Source organism: Dromiciops gliroides, chromosome 6 (assembly GCF_019393635.1).
Source record: "Dromiciops gliroides isolate mDroGli1 chromosome 6, mDroGli1.pri, whole genome shotgun sequence".
NCBI classification, from domain to species: Eukaryota; Metazoa; Chordata; class Mammalia; order Microbiotheria; family Microbiotheriidae; genus Dromiciops; species Dromiciops gliroides.
In genome coordinates this window covers 48,481,964-48,500,927 of record NC_057866.1, presented here as the reverse complement: position 1 = coordinate 48,500,927, position 18,964 = coordinate 48,481,964, and the positions used below count along the sequence as shown (strand labels likewise).

The following is an 18,964-nucleotide window of genomic DNA, read 5'->3' as shown; positions in this document are numbered from 1 at the left end:
ATTGTTTTTGACATGTACCTATTTGTTTATATATTGAATGCCCCCACTCCCCCAATCGAATGTAAAATCCTAGCATTGAGGACTGCTTGTTTATTCTTCCCCAGTTGGATTATATTTAGAGATAGTATCTTAGAGTTCATCAAACCTAATCCCCTCTTTTTCCAGATGAGAAACTTGAGGCACAGAGAGGTGAACTGACATCCCCAGGGTCACACAGCTAATAATCAGCCTAGGGAGGTTTTACGTTCTGGCCTTCCTGACAGTGGGTCCTGCATTTTTATCCCCTGCACTCTGCTGCTCACTTCTCCTTTTAAATTGTCTTTGAATCCCTAATTTCTAGCGAAATGTTGTGCTCATATTAGATGCTTGATAATTTCTTGTTGGATCAGACAGCTTTCAAGATAATAGATTTAGAGTGGAAGGGTCCTTAGAGGTTGTGTGGTCCAATTCTCTCATTTTATCAATGAGTCAGACATCTAAGGCCTAAAAAGCTTTGGTGACTTGCTTGGGGTTACATGCACAGATAATAAATGTTGAAGCTTGGATTTGAACTACGCTCCCTGGGTTCCAAATCCCAGACTCTCTCCAATGTATCAAAAAGTCAAAGCTGATTTTTTTTTCCCCATGGTGATGGCACCACTTGCCTTTGGTCTTATCCAGAGCTCACCACAGTGAATTGGATAGCTGAATCTTTAAGATCACTTCTTGGCTGCCAGTACAAGTATCGAGCCCCACCCCTATCTAATATTTGAGGTCCTTATCTTCTAACAGTTTCAGAAAGCATACTCCTTTAAATCAGCTCTAGGTGCTAGCTCCAGCTTGGAAAGGCTCGCTTGGATTTATCATGCTTATGTTAACCATCCAGGAATGGTGGAAGGCCACTTGCTAGGAAAATTGCAGTATTTCAGAAGAGAACTGTGATATTTGATGATTTCATGACAAACTGTGCAGCTGAAGGGCCCCCCACACAGCAGCAAGCCAGAAAACCACAGGCTGATGGACTTATTAAAAAATTTAATCACAGAAACAGGGAGCTTCCAAGGAGTGGCTCAGATGTTGTCTCATTGATTTTTAGGTTCACAAAGCTGATGCAGTGTCTGTTGGCCACTCCCATGGTCTTGTTGGTTCCCTTATTAACTTTTCTCCCTCATATCTTTTCCACTGTGTTTCCATTACCCAGAGAAGGTAATTTCTCAATACATTCACTTCCACTAACTTCTAACCTCCTATCCCTTAGGGGAAAGTCATTATGAGTTTGAACACATGAGATTGGATTTTTTTTTTTTAAATGAGAGATGAGTGTGGGAAATAAGAGAAATTTGGTTGGGAGTGGGGGAGTTGATGTGAGTAATTGACATGGTTAAATTTCTTCATGGAAATACATAGACCATGGTGAGAAAAGCAAAGCAGGAGAGGGGCCTGAACTAAGTAAAACACAGCTTGAGTGTGTAAAACTTGAATTGTCACATGCAGACTGAATGTTGTTTTTTTGTTTTGTTTTGTTTTTTTTTAGTGAGGCAATTGGGGTTAAGTGACTTGCCCAGGGTCACACAGCTAGTAAGTGTTAAGTGTCTGAGGTCAGATTTGAACTCAGGTCCTCCTGAATCCAGGGCCATTGCTCTATCCACTGTGCCACCTAGCTGCCCCGTGAATGTTATTTTTAACTGAATAAATAAACTGAATTTGGATCCAACTGATATACGTTGCTTGTTCTAAGAAACAAAATGAAACAAACTTCTTACTTATGCTTTAAAAAAAACTATTTTTCACCAGTACACTTCCAATCCAGGTATGTGCTGGACATCTTTGACCTGGCTCATAAAAGTCTGTCATTTAATGATTCTTGGCTGTAGTCCCAGTTCCTTTGCCCTCTGGAATATCATATTCCATGCCCTCCAGTCCTTTAATGTAGATGCTGCTAGATCTTGTTTTATCTTTACTGTAGCTCCACAGTATTTGAATTCCCTTTTTCTAGCTGCTTTTGCAATATTTTCTCCTTGACCTGGGAGTTCTGGAATTTGGCTATAATATTCCTGGAAGTTTTCCTTTTGGGATCTCTTTCAGGAGGTGATCTGTGGATTCTATTTCTACTTTGCCTTCTGCTTCTAGAATATCCGGGCAATTTTCCCTGATACTTTCTTGGGAGATGATTTCTGGGCTCTTTTTTTGATCATGGCTTTCAGGTAGACCAATGATTTTCAAATGATCTCTCCTGGATATATTTTCCAGGTCAGTTGTTTTTCCAAGGAGATATTTCATATCACACTCTATTTTTTTCATTCAATTGGATTTGCTTTACCATGTCTTGGTTTCTCATAAAGTCACTAGCTTCCATTTGTTCAGTCCTAATTCTTAGGCAATTATTTTCTTCAGAGAGCCTTTCTATTTCCTATCTTCCTTTCCCATTTGTTTTTTCAAACTGTTGACGTTTTTCTCATGACTTTCCTTAATTGCTCTCATTTATCTTTCCATTATTTCCTCCATTTCTCTAAATCTTCCTTCTATCTTTCTGACTTTCTCTTCAAAGTCCCTTTTGAGTGCTTCCATGGCCTGAGACCAATTCATATTTTTCTTGGAAGCTTTGGATTTTGGAGCTTTGACTTTGTAATTATCTTCTACTGAGAGTATATTCTGGTCTACCTTGCCCCCAAGGAAGTTTTCAATGGTCTGCTGTTTTCTCTTATTACTCATCATCACCACCTATTTCTTGGCTTTTAACTCCTTCTTAAAGTGTAGTGCTGCTTCCAGGATATACTGTACAGAGCTACAGTGTGGCCCAGGGGGTAATTGGGCTTCTTCTCAACCTGCCTGTCCTGTGAGTAACCATGGCCACTTTCTCTTTGACCAAGAAACAGAAATACGATTTAAATCTGATTCTCTAGGGTCAGAAGCTTGACTTGCCTGTGCCCCTCCCCAACTGGGCCACCACCACTCAATTCAGCCCACTGGTTCTGAACCAGGGCGCTTTGCCCCAACTCCAGCAGAGACTGTAGCCACTTGACCCTGGCTAACTTCCAAACCCCTTCACCAGTCTGCAAGCTGAGCCTCAGAAGAAGCTTCTGGTGCTCAAGACTGTAAGGTGCTGGAAGCACTGTCTGTTCCTGGCTGGGTCTGGATCATGTGCTGAGCTCCTCACCAATGATTGCAATGGCTGGAAAATAGTCTCACTTTGTTCTTAAGTGCATTAAGCTGCTCTGGTTTTTTTTATGGCACTATTTGGGAGTGAGTGGATGGGTTTATCTGGACTTTGCAGATGTCACAGACTCTCTTCTGCCATCTTGGCTCCGCCCCACCCCCATATCTGTCCATTCTTATGGGCTAATAATATTGTATGTTCACATACCAAAATGATGTTCAATCATTCCCTAACAGATGCATAATTGCTTTATTTCTACTATCTTGCTAGGAAAAACAGATTTCTAGCTAACATTTATAATACAATATTAAGTAATTGAGGTGATAATAGGCATCTTTCTTCACTCCTGATTGTATTGGGAAGGATTCTAGCTTATCCCCATTTCATATATTGCTTGCCGATGGCTTTAGATAAATATTACTTATCATCTTAAGGTAAGCTCCATTTATTCCTGTGCTCTCTGCATTCTTTCTAAATAATCATGTAGTGTTTGAGAAAAATTTATCTTTCCATTAAATCTTACAGTTGTTTCTGAATTTACTGTCTCTTTTTTGAGGGATCATTAAATCTAACATAGCTATATCTATCTACGTGTGTGTGTGTATTATACACACACAATGTCAAGGTCTTCTTTGTTCCATATTTAGTTCCTTAATTGAACCTTTTGCCAGGGCCAACTCCCCTGCTGTACTTTTGGTCAAGGTATTCATTCCTGCTTGGTCTCACCTTGAGGCACCTGGGTGCTCCTGTTGACATTCCACCTCCTAGGGTATTCAGAAAGATAGATATTCAATATCTCAGAATATGGTCCTAGAGGACCTTGTAGTGCTTGGGCCTCGAATGCCCTAGCTTGAGTCCTGCTGTGGTGCAGGATGTTTGACATCACTACTCTCTGTCAGTACCTCTCCCAAAGTATCCAAGGGGGTGGACAGCTTTGAAACCACTCTAGAGATTACACAGGGTGCCTTCTACTATCGCTCTGTGGGCTACATGTTTTCTTCAAAGACTCTGGTGGTTTCCCTATGGTAGTACTGATAGGAAAATGGGAGTAAAGGGCTTTCATATTGTTCTTGGACTTGTACAATTCTGCGATGGAAGAGGTCACTCACATAGTTTCTCACTGGATTCTGCATCATTATTTTTAGCACTTATTTTTAATTTAATTTTTTATCTCATTTTATTTTTATTTTAAATTTTTATGATTTAAATTTATAAAATAATACAAGCATTTCTGTAACATAGTAGAGTTAAAAAAGATGATTACCCATGAAACTGCAAACCGGTTATGTATAACTTTCTATTTTAAAAAAATATAAAGTTATTATGTAACTGTCTTTCCCTTTTTTCTTCCTTCTCCATCTTCCCCCCCTTAGAAATGGCTACCATTAGATGAACAAGTATGTGTGTATGTGTATATGTATGTATGTGTGTGTGTATATATATATATATATGGATATAGATGTAGATACAAATACCAATACAGATGATATAGATACACACATATATACATATATATGTATAGTGTTTGCCCCCCACAAAAAAAACCCAAAACAACAATGAGGTTAAGTGACTTGCTCAGGGTCACACAGCTTATAAGTGTCAAGTGTCTGAGGCTGGATTTGAACTCAGGTCCTCCTGAATCAAGAGCTGATGCTTTATCCACTGTACCACTTAGCTGCCCCTACATACATACATACATACATACATACATACATACATACATACATACACATATATATGTATACGTGTATATATGTGTGTGTTTGTGTATGCATATGTATATATATATGTATGTATGTATATTTTAAATTATTCTATACTTCTATTATGAGTTCTTTTTCTGGATGCAGATAGCTTCTTCCTTCATAGGTCCTTGGTAGTTAATTTGGGTTTCTGCATTATTCAAACTGGTATGAACTTCAAGTTTTTGCTAGAGTAGGTCTGTGGGAGCTGGATAGTCTGCCTCCCATTCAGACCACTTATCTTGGCTGAAGTCCTTCAGAGTCCTTTCTTAATTAATTTTTTGAATTACTTCTCTTCAAACACTCACTATTATTTTGGAAGAGAATAAACTCTCTAATGCTCATTTCAGAATTGGATACAATGCTATTTATTATTGATTACATCAGAAATAATAGGATAGGAACCCCAAGATGTTTTCTGTTTTTTTTAATAAGTTCATAACACTTGTTAAATGGGCTACATGCCTAGGATGGGTCCCAGGCACTTTCTGGTCTCAGTTTGGGTTTTGTAAAATAAGCCTAAATTGTTGCTTCTGCTCAAATGCCCTAGGAGCCTGTTCCTATTATTTGATACTTCCCTTTGCCAATATCCCATCTGATTCTGGCTCACACAAACACTTTGTAATTCAGTTATTAACTCCAGCACAGGACTACTCTTTAAATATTTATTAAAACTTCACTCACAGCTGCCCAGTGGGTATCTAAAGAACAACAGCATGCATCGTGCAGAGGCTGAAAAGAGTCACCCTCATGAATACAGTCTACATTATGACTTCTGTTGGAGTCGGTTTTGAAAAGCACAGCTGTGGCAGCAGGTTTTTACACAAGCTCTTGTGTTGAAGCGCTCAGAACAGGAAGTGAACTTGGAATACTAGAATCTATACTGCATTCTGGTTAGATCAAAGGAAGCTTTCCATTAGCTGGGGAAAGTGCAGAAAGCTTCTGCATTCCAGCTGTACTAAATGATGCAGAAACTGGTGATCATACTTAGGTGAGACTTTGTCTTTTCACCCACTGTCTAAAAGTGTTGCTTCTTTCAAAGTCACAGCTGTAACAGATCCAGAAGCAGTTTGTTTTGCCTGGTGCTTGGCGAAAATAGAATACAGTCTTTTGCATGGTGCAATCAAGAACTATCTGATCATGGTGGACTGAACATGAAGTCCTGGGGCCTGAATTCAAATTCAGACTCTACACTTGCTACCTGTGTGACTGTGAACAAACCATATAACATCCACGGGCTTCAGTTTCTTTACCTGCAAAATGAGGTGCTTTGACTGGATAACCTCTATTCCAGCTCTATAGCTGTGATTCTGTAATTCATTTGGCTGCAGTGAAGCTTTCTCAGAAAAAATTGAAATTTAAATGCTGCATACCGCAATATCCCATTCAAGTTCTACATACTAATAGATACTTGACAAATGCACATTTCAATCATTTATCAGTTGTGTCCCACTCTGCATGACCCCATTTGGGGTTTTCTTGGCCAAGACACTGAAGTTGTTTGTCATGTCCTTCTCCAGCTCATTTTACAGATGAGGAAACTGAGGCAACCATTTAAGTGGCTTGTCCAGGGTCCTTGAGGGCAGGTGTTATCTTCATATTAGTATTTGCATCCCCAGAATTTAGCACAATGCTTGGCATGCAGTAGGTGTTTAATATAAATGTGATTGATATTTTTGAGCACAGGATTAACTCCACCAAGGTAGATAATAAAATTCTGTTATTTAGTAGGTGAGTCCCTGTGATTCACCTGAGATGAATAAGGAAGCCATGTGACTTGGTCAGGACCATATTGTCTTAGTCAGAGGCACAACTTGAGTCTCCATCTCTATACTCTAAGTACAGTACTCTTATCTATTTGAAAATGCTGCTCTAATTCACTTCTCTGCGTGTTTTAGAAATAACACTGGCTTTGGTCAGAAAACCTGGGTTCAAATCCCATCTCTGGTGTTTTGCTGCCTGTGTGATCTTGGATAAGTCCCCTCACATCTGTGTGCCTTTGTTTCTTTTTTGTTGTTGTTGTTGTTGTTTGTTTGTTTTTGCAGGGCAATGGGGGTTAAGTGACTTGCCCAGGGTCACACAGCTAGTAAGTGTCAAGTGACTGAGGCCAGATTTGAACTCAGGTACTCCTGAATTCAGGGCCTGTGCTTTATCCACTTCACCACCTAGCTGCTCCTGTGCCTTTGTTTCTTTATCAGTATAATGAGAGGTTTGAACTAGAGGGCCTTTAATTCTCCTTCCCCTTACCTAGGTTCTTTATTGTGTTCATACACTTACTTTTTTCTATCCAGCACTTTTAAAGACTGGGTTATTACAAATAGTAATTATCATAAATATTACATATGGACTCTTTTTTAAAAAGAGAATAAAATAAAAATAATGTGAACATTTTAGTTTGTATAATGTAATTTTTTTGGTGATTCACTGAATGAATTCACTAATGATAAAAAAGAGTCAGAGAAGGATGCAGTTACACAGAGTGTACTTAATGAGCTCAGATTCCAAAAGAAGATATACCAAAACAGAAGAAGAGAAAGAAAAAGAAAGAAAGAAAGAAAGAAAGAAAGAAAGAAAGAAAGAAAGAAAGAAAGAAAGAAAGAAAGAAAGAAAGAAAGAAAGAAAGAAAGAAAGAAAGAAAGAAAGAAAGAAAGAAAAAGAAAAAAGAAATAGGAGAATGAAACTGAGGAAGATAATAAAACACCAGACTTAGCCCTCATAGTGTCAGGAAAAGTAAAGCCCAGAATGAGCTGATGCTTAAGGAAATTTTTAAGGACGACAAAAACTTCACCAGTGTATATGCATCCGAGTGTCTGCGTGTGTTTTTGTGAATGTACACAAGCACATGTTTTGAAAGAAGGATACAGATAGGATCTGTCTACTGCTTGGCTGGATAGAATGAATGAGTGAATGAATGAATGAAAAACCATTTCTTAGGGACATACTATATATGTGTCAAGCACTGTGACGAACACTTGAGAAACAAAACAAAAAACAAAATTGAATATAGTTCTTGGCCTGAAGGAGCTAACATTTTGATAGAGGGAGACAACACATAGAGCTAGGGGACTGTTGGCCAGGAAGGAGTATTTAGGTTTCAAGTTTGGTGAATGCAACCAGTGTGATAGCTATTTCCACACCCTTTTCAGGAGCAATGGCAATATTTATTTGATTGTTGTTCCTTTTTCTTCTAGATCTGGTAGTGGGGAATAAGTAAACACACAGTGGCAAGGCATCTAGCTAGAAAATAACCAGGCAGAAAAGCTTTGTTTCGGACCTACATGGGATAATTGTCCCTGGGAGGTACTCACCAATCAAAGTAGCAGGGACCCGAGGCAGGGGTTCCATGCATGAATTAGGTGATCAGAGCATGTTTTCTGGTCCTGAAAGCTCGGAAATACCATGGCTGAGTTCTTCACAGAAATGGTGGGCCCCTAGAGGTGAACAGCAATCAAACCAGTTGGACACCACAGCAAGAATATGAAGGAAGAAATTACTAAAATGGTAAACAATGATAAAAAAAAATAACAGAGGGAAATGGAACCAGTTCATTCCTATGTTTTCTTTACAAAATTGTTTTAGAGAGAAAAATATATAAAATAGATGAATTGCATTTAAAACCCAAGGAAAGTTCTGTTAATTATAATATATCCTGCTGCCTGCATCCAGAACTATCTTGGAAAAGTGATGGCTAAACTACTTTCTGTGAATTCTGAGGATTTTTTGAGACCAGAAGTAATGAAAAAGTAAAGATAGCCAATTTTTCCTAAGTAACAAACTACATGGTAGCAATTTTGATGTCAATACTGGATGTCATATTTCTAGAAATACTCATGAGATCACTATGGACAAAACAGAGGGGAAAAAAAATTTCAGTAGTTAGATTAAATGATAATTTCCTGAATGATAATGCCCAGAGAATATTGATTAGCTGATGGATGTCAAACTGCATGGTTGTATTTAGTGAAGTGCCACAGTTCTCTGTCCTCAATTTTTCTGTTTAACATGTTTAACAGTGACTTGGATGAAATCATATACACAATTTCTGTTATAGTTTAAAATGGCACAAAATTTAAAGGGATATATAACATATCAGATAGCAAAATAATGCTGTGTATAATTTTCAACAGACTAGAATGATAGGTCAGAAAAAATAAAATGACTTAATAGTAGTGAGCAAAGGTCTACACATATGCTAACATATAACTTTAAAAATAAATTATGGGGGCAGCTAGGTGGCGCAGTGGATAGAACATCGGCCCTGGAGTCAGGAGTACCTGAGTTCAAATCCGGCCTCAGACACTTAACACTTACTAGCTGTGTGACCCTGGGCAAGTCACTTAACCCCAATTGCCTCACTAAAAAAAAAAAAAAAAACACCAAAAATAAATTATGGGGGGTAGAGCCAAGATGGTGGAGGAAAGACATTAAATGCACAGAGCTCCTGATACAATTACCCCAAAAACAGCAATAGAAGAACCCCTGGAGCAGAAAACCCCACAAAACTATAGGCTGAGATTATTTTCCAGCCATAGATAGATTAAAGGGGGCCGTGCTGGGCTGCAAGTAAAGTCTAGTGCTGTGATCGCACCCACAGAGATCCCAGGCACAATGCACCAGAGAAACTTAACCCCTGAGCCTCTGAATCAGCAGCAGCACCAGCATCTTCTGTAACTGAGCTTGCTGCCAGGTGAGAGGGCTGAATGGCTGGCCGGGGGAGGGGGCGGTGAAGTACAGGGGTGTCAGCAGGACTTAGGGAGGAATTTGGCTGTCCCTCCCCAGCAGGGAACCAGGAAGAAATCCTGAGCAGTGGGAGGACCAGGTGGGGGAGGGGCACAGGCATGTTGAAGCTAAAAACCACCACAGTGCTCTGCGGCTGGTTAACCAGCAAGTTGGCTTGAGATTATCTTCAGACCAGATGAGAGAAAAACCTGCCCTCCCTCAAGCCAAAACACCTGGGGCCCTCTGAAGCTGGGGACAGTAGTCTAGCCTAGAATCAGGGCCCCCCAGTGGGGAGTTAAAAGTCAAATAAAAGAAGGCAAGATGAGTAAGCAAAGAAAGTTCAGAACTATAGAAAGTTTCCTCAGCAACAAGGAAGATCAAGGTATACCCTTGGGAATTAATTAAACAACTTCAGGGCCCCTATATCCAAAGCTTCCAAGAAAAATATGAACTGGTCTCAGGCCATGGAAGCTCTCAAAAGGGACTTTGAGGAGAAAGTAGCAGAGATAGAAGGAAAATGTAGAGAGAGGGAGGAAAGAATGGAAAGGGAAATGCGAGTGATGCAGGAGAGTCATGAGAAAAAAGTCAACAGTTTGAAAAGTCAAATAGAAAAGGAGATAAAAAAGCTGTCTGATGAAAATAATTGCCTAAGAATTAGGATTGAACAAATAGAAGTTAGTGACTTTATGAGAAACCAAGACATGGTAAAGCAAATCCAATTGAATGAAAAAATAGAGGGCAATGTGAAATATCTCCTAAATAAATCCAGGAAAGATAACTTGAAAATCATTGGAATACCTGAAAACCATGGCCAAAATAAGAGCTTAGACAACATTCTCCAAGAGAATGTAAGAGAAAATTGCCATGATATTCTAGAAGCAGAAGCTAAAATAGAAATTGAAAGAATCCACCAATCACCTCCTGAAAGAGATCCCAAAAGGAAAACCTCCAGGAATATTATAGCCAAATTCCAGAACTCCCAGGTCAGGGAGAAAATATTGCAAGCAGCTAGAAAAAGGGAATTCAAATACTGTGGAACTCCAATAAGGATAAAAGAAAATCTAGCAGCATCTACATTAAAAGACTGGAGGGCATGGGATATATTCCAGAGGGCAAAGGAACTGGGACTACAGCCAAGAATCATGTACCCAGCAAAATTTTGTATAATCTTTCAGAGGAAAAAATGGGATTTCAATGAAAAAGAGGGCTTTCAGGCATTTGTGAAGAAAAGTCCTGAACTGAATAGAAAATTTGACTTTCAAATACAATATCTTGGAGAATCACAAAAAGGTAAACAGGAAAAAGAAATCATGAGGGACATTAAAATGTTAAACTGTTTACATTTGTGTGGGCCAAATTTAATATATGAAGAGTTAATTGGATAAATCACCGAAATATTGGGGTCCTGGAAATAATGAGAGACCTCTAGGTTCAAAGCTCACTCCCCTCTTAACTGCCTTTTTAGATATTTCTCCCAGGCCAATAAGAAAGGAACCTTACAGCTTGTTTTCCACAAAAGGATCAGATTTTATTATTGGGAATTAATTAAACAACAAAGGTGAAATTAATAAAAATCAAAGATAAGGAAATAGCGAAAAAGAAATACAGATAAATTCTCCTAGTTCTAACCTGTCTATACAATCCCCAGCTTGTTTCCAATTAAGCTAATTCAAAGGCATGCAAGACTTTTGTGTTCACTCACCACACCTGGGGCATCTGTTAGTTGCTCGTGCCACCGGAAAGGGCAGAGAAGAGAGGCCCAGCCTTCTGGAAGCGACTCAGACTCCCCTCAGCAAGCATTCAAACTTCCTCGCCCAACAGGGAAGGTCCTTTAAAAACTGCCTATGGAGAGGTTTCTCCTTCTGACCTCAGTAGCATATGTAACTTCAGGGTGGGCCAGGTGTGGCCCCTCCCAAATGAGTCAGCTAAACTCCAGTAATTTTTACCACACATTCATACATGAGAAAATAATACTTTCAACTCATAAGAACTTTTTCAGTAAGGAATACACAGAGGACACAGGTCTGAACTGAATATGAAGGAATGATATTTGTAAAGCATTTATTTTTTGTGTATCCTTGTTCTTTGTGGAGCAAACAGGGTGGGTTGTTCTTGTGTCTGGGGTTGGATTTGGTCTCTGGGCCTCCTGGGCCCAGGGCTAGTGCTTTGTCCACTGTGCCACCTAGCTAATCCATGATGACATCTTTAAAATAGGGTTGAGGGGTAGGAAGAATAGACTGGGGGAAGGCGAAGGGGAGAGGTGGACTGGGGAGAGGTAGCTCACATGATGGAAATAAGAAAAAAACTTATGGTGGGAAAGGGAAGAGGGGGAAGGAGTGAGGGAATGAGTGAACATTACTATCATCAGAATTGGCTCAAAGAGGGAATAACATACGTACTCAAATGGGTATAGTAATATATTTTTTCCCTGATGGAAAGTGGGAGGGGAAGGAGATGGGGGGGGCAATAGAGGGGAAAGAGGGAAGGGAAGTTTGGGGGAGGGAGTTGTAAAAAGCAAAACACTTTCAAGGAAGGTGAAGATGTTCTGCATAATAGCACATGTGTGACATATATTGAATTGCTTGATTTCCTAGGGAGAGTTAAAGAGGAAGGGAGAAAGAAACATTTAGAAAATAGAATTAGCTCAAAGACCTAAACCTCATCAGAGTGGGCTCAAGGAGTGAATAACACACCCACCCAATTGGGAGGAGCAATCTATTTAACCCTACAGGAAAATAGTAGGGGAAGAGGATAAGGAGGGAAGGGTGAATGAAGGGAGGGAAGAGCGGGGAAGGGAGCAGTCAGTAGCAAAACACTTTTGAGAAGGAATAGGACAAAGTAAGATAGAAAATAGAGTAAATATCATTGGAAGAGAATAGGATGGAGGGAAATAGTTATGATGATTGACTACAAAGGCAAAATGTATGGTACCTACACTGCTGGGCTATTGTGAAGAAAATTCTTTGTCAAGTTTAAGGTACTATATAAAAGTTATGATGAACAGGATGCTATCAGAAAAAACCTGGAAAGACCCACATGAACTGAAGCAGAGAGATTTGTACTGTATACAAAATAACAGCATTAATGTGAGATGATCTTCTGGGAAGCACGTGGTTATTTTCAGCAAGGCAATGATCCAATATAACTCTGAATGACTTATGAAAATTGCAATCCATCTGCAGAGAAAGAACTAATGGTATCTGAAAACAGACTAAAACAATTTTTTTGACAATTACTTAATCTGAAGTTTTGTTTTTATCTGTTTTCTCTCACAACCTATCTAATATAGAGTTGTTTTCCATGACTACTTGTGTATAATTTAAATCAAATTGCTTGAGTTCTTGGAGTGGAGATAGAAAGGGAGGAAGAGAAGTTAGAACACAACGTTTTTAAAAAATTAATGTCAAAATTTGCTTTTACTTGTAACTTGGAAAATGAAATTCTAAAATAAAATAAAATAAAAAATTATGGGGAACATGTGGCTAGATAGCATATAGTTGCCAACTCTTTGTCATGGTTACCCATTATATGTGGAAAATATTCCCTTTTCAGGGGGCAGCTTGGTGGCACAGTAGATAAAGCACCAGCCCTGGATTCAGGAGGACCTGAGTTCAAATCCAGTCTTAGACACTTGACACTTACCAGATGTGTGACCTTGGGCAAGTCACTTAACCCCAATTGCCCCACAAAAAAAATTAATTTTAAAAAATTCTCTTTTCCTTTATTCCTATTAGAATTCCTTTTTCCCACACCCAACTGGGTGGAGTAGTCTATTTAATCTGGGCAGTAAGTGAGTCTAACACTGGTCAGAATTGGCTCAAGGACTTCAATCTCATTAGAATTGGCTCAAGCAAGGAATAATGTACACACTCAATTGGGTGGAGTAATCTCTCTAACCCTGCAGGAAAATAGGAGGGGAAGGGGATAAAGAGAGAGGGGCAAAAGAAGGAAGGGCAGAGTGGGGGAGGGGACAGAGAGAAGGAAATCGTTTTGAAGAGTGATAGGATGAAAGAAGATGGAGAATAGAATAAATATCATGGGGAAGGGAATAGGATGGAAGGGAAACAGTTAATAGTAATCATGAAAAAGAGAAAAGGGGGAAAATTGTACAAAAATATATTTATAGCAACTCTTTGTGGAGGCTAAGAATTGAGAATCAAGGGAATGTCCATCAATTGAGGAATGATGGAAAAAGCTGTGCTATATGATTGTAGTGGAATGGTCATGTGCTATAGGAAATGACAAACAGGATGATCCCAGAAAAACCTGGAAAGACTAATGAACATCGATGTATAGTGAAGTGAGCAGAGTTGGGAGGATATTGTGCATAGTGACAGCAATATTGTTCAATGAGCAAATGTGAAGCAATGCAATGATCCAAGACAATCCCAAGGAACTAATGAGGAAGCTTACTATTCACCCCCATAGAAAGAACTGATAAAAAGGGGAGATTAAAGGGAGGGAGGGAGGGAGGGAGGGAGAAAAATTTGGAACTCTAAATCTTATGAAAATGAATGTTGAAAACTACCCTTACATGTAACTGGAAAAAATAAAATAAATGTCTATTGCTAAAAAAAAAAAAAAGAAAGAAAAGAAAAAAGAATTCCCTTTTTCCCCTCAAAGCTCAGTCCAAACACCACATTCTACATGAAATATTGCTTAATCCACTCTAGTTGCTAATATATTTCCCCTTCAAATATTCTATGTTTATTTAGCATATATTTTCTTTTTTCCTATATATGTATGTACTGTCTCCTTCTTATAGAATATAGTTCCTTGAGGAGAGGAACTGTCTTTGTGTCCCAAAGCATTTATCACATGGTAGGTATTTCAAAAAGCCTTGCAGATCACTTAGTTGAGAAGATATTATGTGAAAAAAATTGGTTGTTTTAGTTGTCTATAAGTTTAAAATGAGTCAACCGTGTGCTACAGAAGTCCATAAAGCTCATATTTTACTACAGTATTTAGCAGCAGTATAAAACCTAAAATGAATAAAGTAAGATCTTTGTTCTCTACCCTGATGAGAGGACAGCTAGAGAATGTATTCCATTCTGGATGCCATTTTATATCTTGTCCATAGGAGGAAGACCAAAGATAACAGACATACTTAAAATGATATCATGTTAATATTAGGATCAGAACTTTTTAGCCTGGGAGAAAATTATTCTTAAGCAGGGACACAATTTCTGTTTCCAAATATTTGAAGTGTTAGGATACAGGTGGAAAGAGGCTGATAATATATAAAATTTTTTAAAAATAACTTTGTAATTTGATCTTTCAAACAGTGGAATGGATTTCTTTGATAGTTCTCACAGCAATGGTCAAAGCGAATAAAGATGGGTCACTTATTAGGAATATCCTTGAAAACATTCCTAATTCAAGTAAGGGCTGGACTAGATGATCTTTTAATTTCCTTCAACTTCTATGATTCAATGAAAGCATTATGCAATTTAGCATGGCCTTAGAGCCAATGCGATGAACATTTGGTTTTATAGAATTGTAAAATGCCTAGGAATAGAACAGTCTGGCTAATAATGCCATATAACACAGTCTGAGGCATATACCATTTTTATATATGTCTATCCACATGTAGGCCAATAAAAAATCTCAGAGGGACTGATGTTCACAGATGTGTATATGCATGTGTATTTCCTCTAACAAAAAGTTTTCATTGAGAAGAAATCAGCATAAATAAGACATTTGGTTTTATTATCTAGCCAGTTTCCACATGATCAAATGTATTACCAGAATGATGATCACTTTTAGAAAGTTAGTATAGAAAAAGTTATATGTAATAAACACTGATCCATAACATTGAATTAGGAGCTAAACATGATGGTTCTGCTACTTACCCTTTAACCTGGAGCAAACCATTTAACCTCATGTGCCTCTGCTTTTACAACTACAAAAAGATGGTAAGAATATTCTAGTTTTGAGTTTCCAAGGGTTAGAAGGAGATGGTCCTTGGTTCACACCACAGGTATGCCACTTACAATATCTATGACTTTGGCCTAGTTACTTAATGTTCTTGAGCCTCCTTGTCTCATATCTGACTGTAATTGTTGGATTAAATAGCTTCTATGACTCCTTCCAGCTCTCCTTACATTTCTATAGTGAGAAGCAGCACTGAGTGAATAGGAATCTTCCTTGGCATCAAGAAGAATCAGATTCAAGTCTTTTCTGTGAAATATACTGGTTATATGATCCTGGGCAGGTCACTTGACTGCTTGCTATCCCACGCAACTCTCAAACTCTAAATTATAGAGCAAATGCCATTCTTCAATATCCTTTTGGAGAATTCCCTATGCCATGAAATCACAAAAAGTACCGCCAGACAGCACAAAGAATAAAATAAATAAATAAATAAATGAATAAATGGTAATCTAAGGTATACAAATTCCTTTATATAAATATATCTCCTTTGAGCCTAACAACAACTCTATGAGGTATAGGTATACATGTTATTATAGTAATTTTACAGATAAGAAAACTGAGGCTAAGAGAGGTAAAACTTCTTACACAGGGTCACAGCTATTTTAGGTCAGGTGTTGACATTAAACCAAAGTCTTTTCTGGCTCCAAGTCCAGGGCTCTTGCCACTATACCAATCTGCTTCATTCACATATTTTCGATTTCTAGCTGTAATGTGTAAAAATACTCTAAACATAAAAACAATTAAAAAATAAGATTAAGCTGAATGGTTTAGTTGATCTTTCAAGGTTTTACATAGCATTCCTTTTTAAAAAATCGTGTAATGATTGCAATTTTTTAAAAATCTTATTCATTTGTTTCATGCCAAAGCCTTCTGTGAAGAGGGATGCCGATATGGAGGGACATGCGTGGCCCCTAACAAATGCCTCTGTCCGTCTGGATTCACAGGAAGCCACTGCGAAAAAGGTAATAGAACTCTGCTTTGAAAATGATTTCTTTTCTTGAGAGATGAAGGTAATGGGAATTGGAGAATGTGCCATATGGTAGTGGTGCCAAACTTGAAGAGAAACAGGGGCCACAAAACTGTACAGATGGCCTCCTGTGGGCCACGTGCTGACTTAGAAATGTTGACATTATCTATAGTTTATTTACTGACTTTATTTATTTCGTTTCCCATTTACATGATAATCTGATTGAGGCCTGCTCAGGAGAGTTGTGGCCCACATGTGGCCTGGGTGGGGTGTTAGACACGAGTGCGTTACGAGGGACAGTTTGGCATTCCTTGTTGGGAAGTGGAATGTTCTCATTAGGTGGGTAACTTTGGATGACTGTGTCACAGATGGGCTTTCTTGCCTTGAAAACATTGTTCTCTTTGCCCTCTATCAAATGTGGTTAATTTAACAAGGTCAAAGCTGCTCCCTGCCACTGTTTTCAGTGTATATCTGCAGCACTAATTAGAGATAAAGCTAGATGAACTGACCTGCCCCTCTTATTGTCTATTGGGTAGCAACACAAGTGACTGTTTGGTATTATAACAATCTGCTGTGTCAACTGAATCTCAATGAGCTGCCCTTGCTCCTTGCTAAAAATGTGCATTAAATAACACCACTGACACTTTTATTGGCCTTCTTGCGACTTTATTCCAATATTAGTTTGTTAGGAACATTATCATTCATGGGACTGATAATGTCAGCCAATTAGTATTGGTTTGAGTTCATTCTGTGCCACCCCAAGCACCTCTCCACTTGCAGCAAATGAGGGGTTTACATTTTGTAATATTTGGTGCAATTCAGCCCCATCATTTTCTGGAAAATCATCCGGCTTCTGTGCAAATATTCATGTGCTTCTGATGCCAATAAATACATGGATGCAAACAGAATTCTTATACCAAAGGGAAAAAATAATCAGATCACTTCATTCCTCTGTGCTAATGCCTCTAGCCTACTATGGGAAATTGCTGCTTGACTTGTAGCGCTAACATATAATTGTAGAAATCATGGTCTCTAAGATGTTTGGCCCTAATATGGATGAGAGAGAGGGTATATCTGTCCTATGCTGAATTGCCATACAGAACACGTTCAGCCGCTCAACTCTTGTTAGAGGTTCTCTGTGATAGTCACATCATGGATTTTTGACATAAGGCAACATTATTGGGTAAGATGTTGCCTTCCATAGCTAAAATTAGCTCAGAGGGTATTTATAGTGGGTGTTACCACCAAAATCTTTTGTTCTTTAGCTCATTTTCTGTTTAAAAATTTGGTTTTAAGCAACTCCTTGGCATTCTACAGTTTAACTTATAGGGCCCACAAAAGACTATTGGTTATTAATAATATATAAAGACTTACTAATGACTTTCCTCAAAATGAACCTGTGGAGAATGTAGTAAGTTAGGAAAGGGCATATCATTAATGACTTTAGTCAACATTTCATCTTTCATGGAGATCTCTAAACGTTCCTATTTTATATCCAACAAACTAATCATTCTCTTGGTCAAACTTCTCAAAGGAAAACAAATAGGAAGCAGCATGGTGAAAGAAGGGGGAAATCATGTGACTGTATTAGTCATGTGACCAAAAAAATTCCATTAAAATGGGATGAGTGACATAGAAATAAGCGACTTGAGCATTGTTTCCCTTTTTGGGAGCAGAAATAGCATTCAGGAAGTTGGGCTATATGGAGCTTTAGAAGAATCAGGCAAAAGTGATATCCCACTCTTATAAATACAAAAATACAAAAAGGTAGTTACAAAGCACCCATCCCCATGCCTAGGATATTTATTGTAGACACAAGAGTCTCAGAATTACTGCTGCCTGCCAGATGGTAGAGATGACTACTGACTCAGTGGAACAAGGTAGTAGAAATTTGTAGCCACGATTTAATGAAGGAATAATTGATAAAATTGGCCAATCGGCAGCAATCTGTGCCTCAGTCTAGTGTTTATTTTCATCTTGTATCAGCAGGTAGTTTCTTTTAATTGAAAAACAAACATAAGTAATTTGTATTTAATTGTGCTACTAATTTAATAAAGCTATTAAATAACTTTAATTAAATAAAATTTAATAAGAGTTATACCCATACAGAAAAATAGCAGAATAGTTCCAAGTGCCACTCTTGTCTCCCTTAGATTGAATTGTTATTTATTCAATTAAAATTCCTGGACTCTTATCATTTGAGACTTATTGTGTCATTATAGGTGCTCTGTGAGGCTGACCAGCTTTTCCTCTGAAACCTCTTTTACTACATAAGCAATCCATCTTTTTTTGTGTACATTTCTTTAGTGACATATAACTAATGAATAAAGGAGTTACTTTAAAATAGACAAAATCAATATGACCATTCAATTTCATGGGAGAAAAAAGTTAGGCGAACTAATTATTTGTTATTAAATACCCAATTCTTAGACTGAATTTCAAATTTTTCAGTTATTTGTGTAGGCT

General features: G+C 38.2%; 1 protein-coding gene across 3 annotated transcripts in view; it reads left to right on the top strand.

Moving 5' to 3' along the window:
• Positions 1-18,964, top strand: part of NELL1 (neural EGFL like 1) — a 909,424-nt gene that overhangs the window by 699,694 nt on the left and 190,766 nt on the right. For all 3 annotated transcript variants that reach the window (XM_043971020.1, XM_043971019.1, XM_043971018.1), the window contains exon 15: positions 16,398-16,493. In XM_043971020.1, coding sequence (XP_043826955.1) covers positions 16,398-16,493 — 96 coding nt within the window. The remainder of the gene's footprint in view (positions 1-16,397; positions 16,494-18,964) is intronic.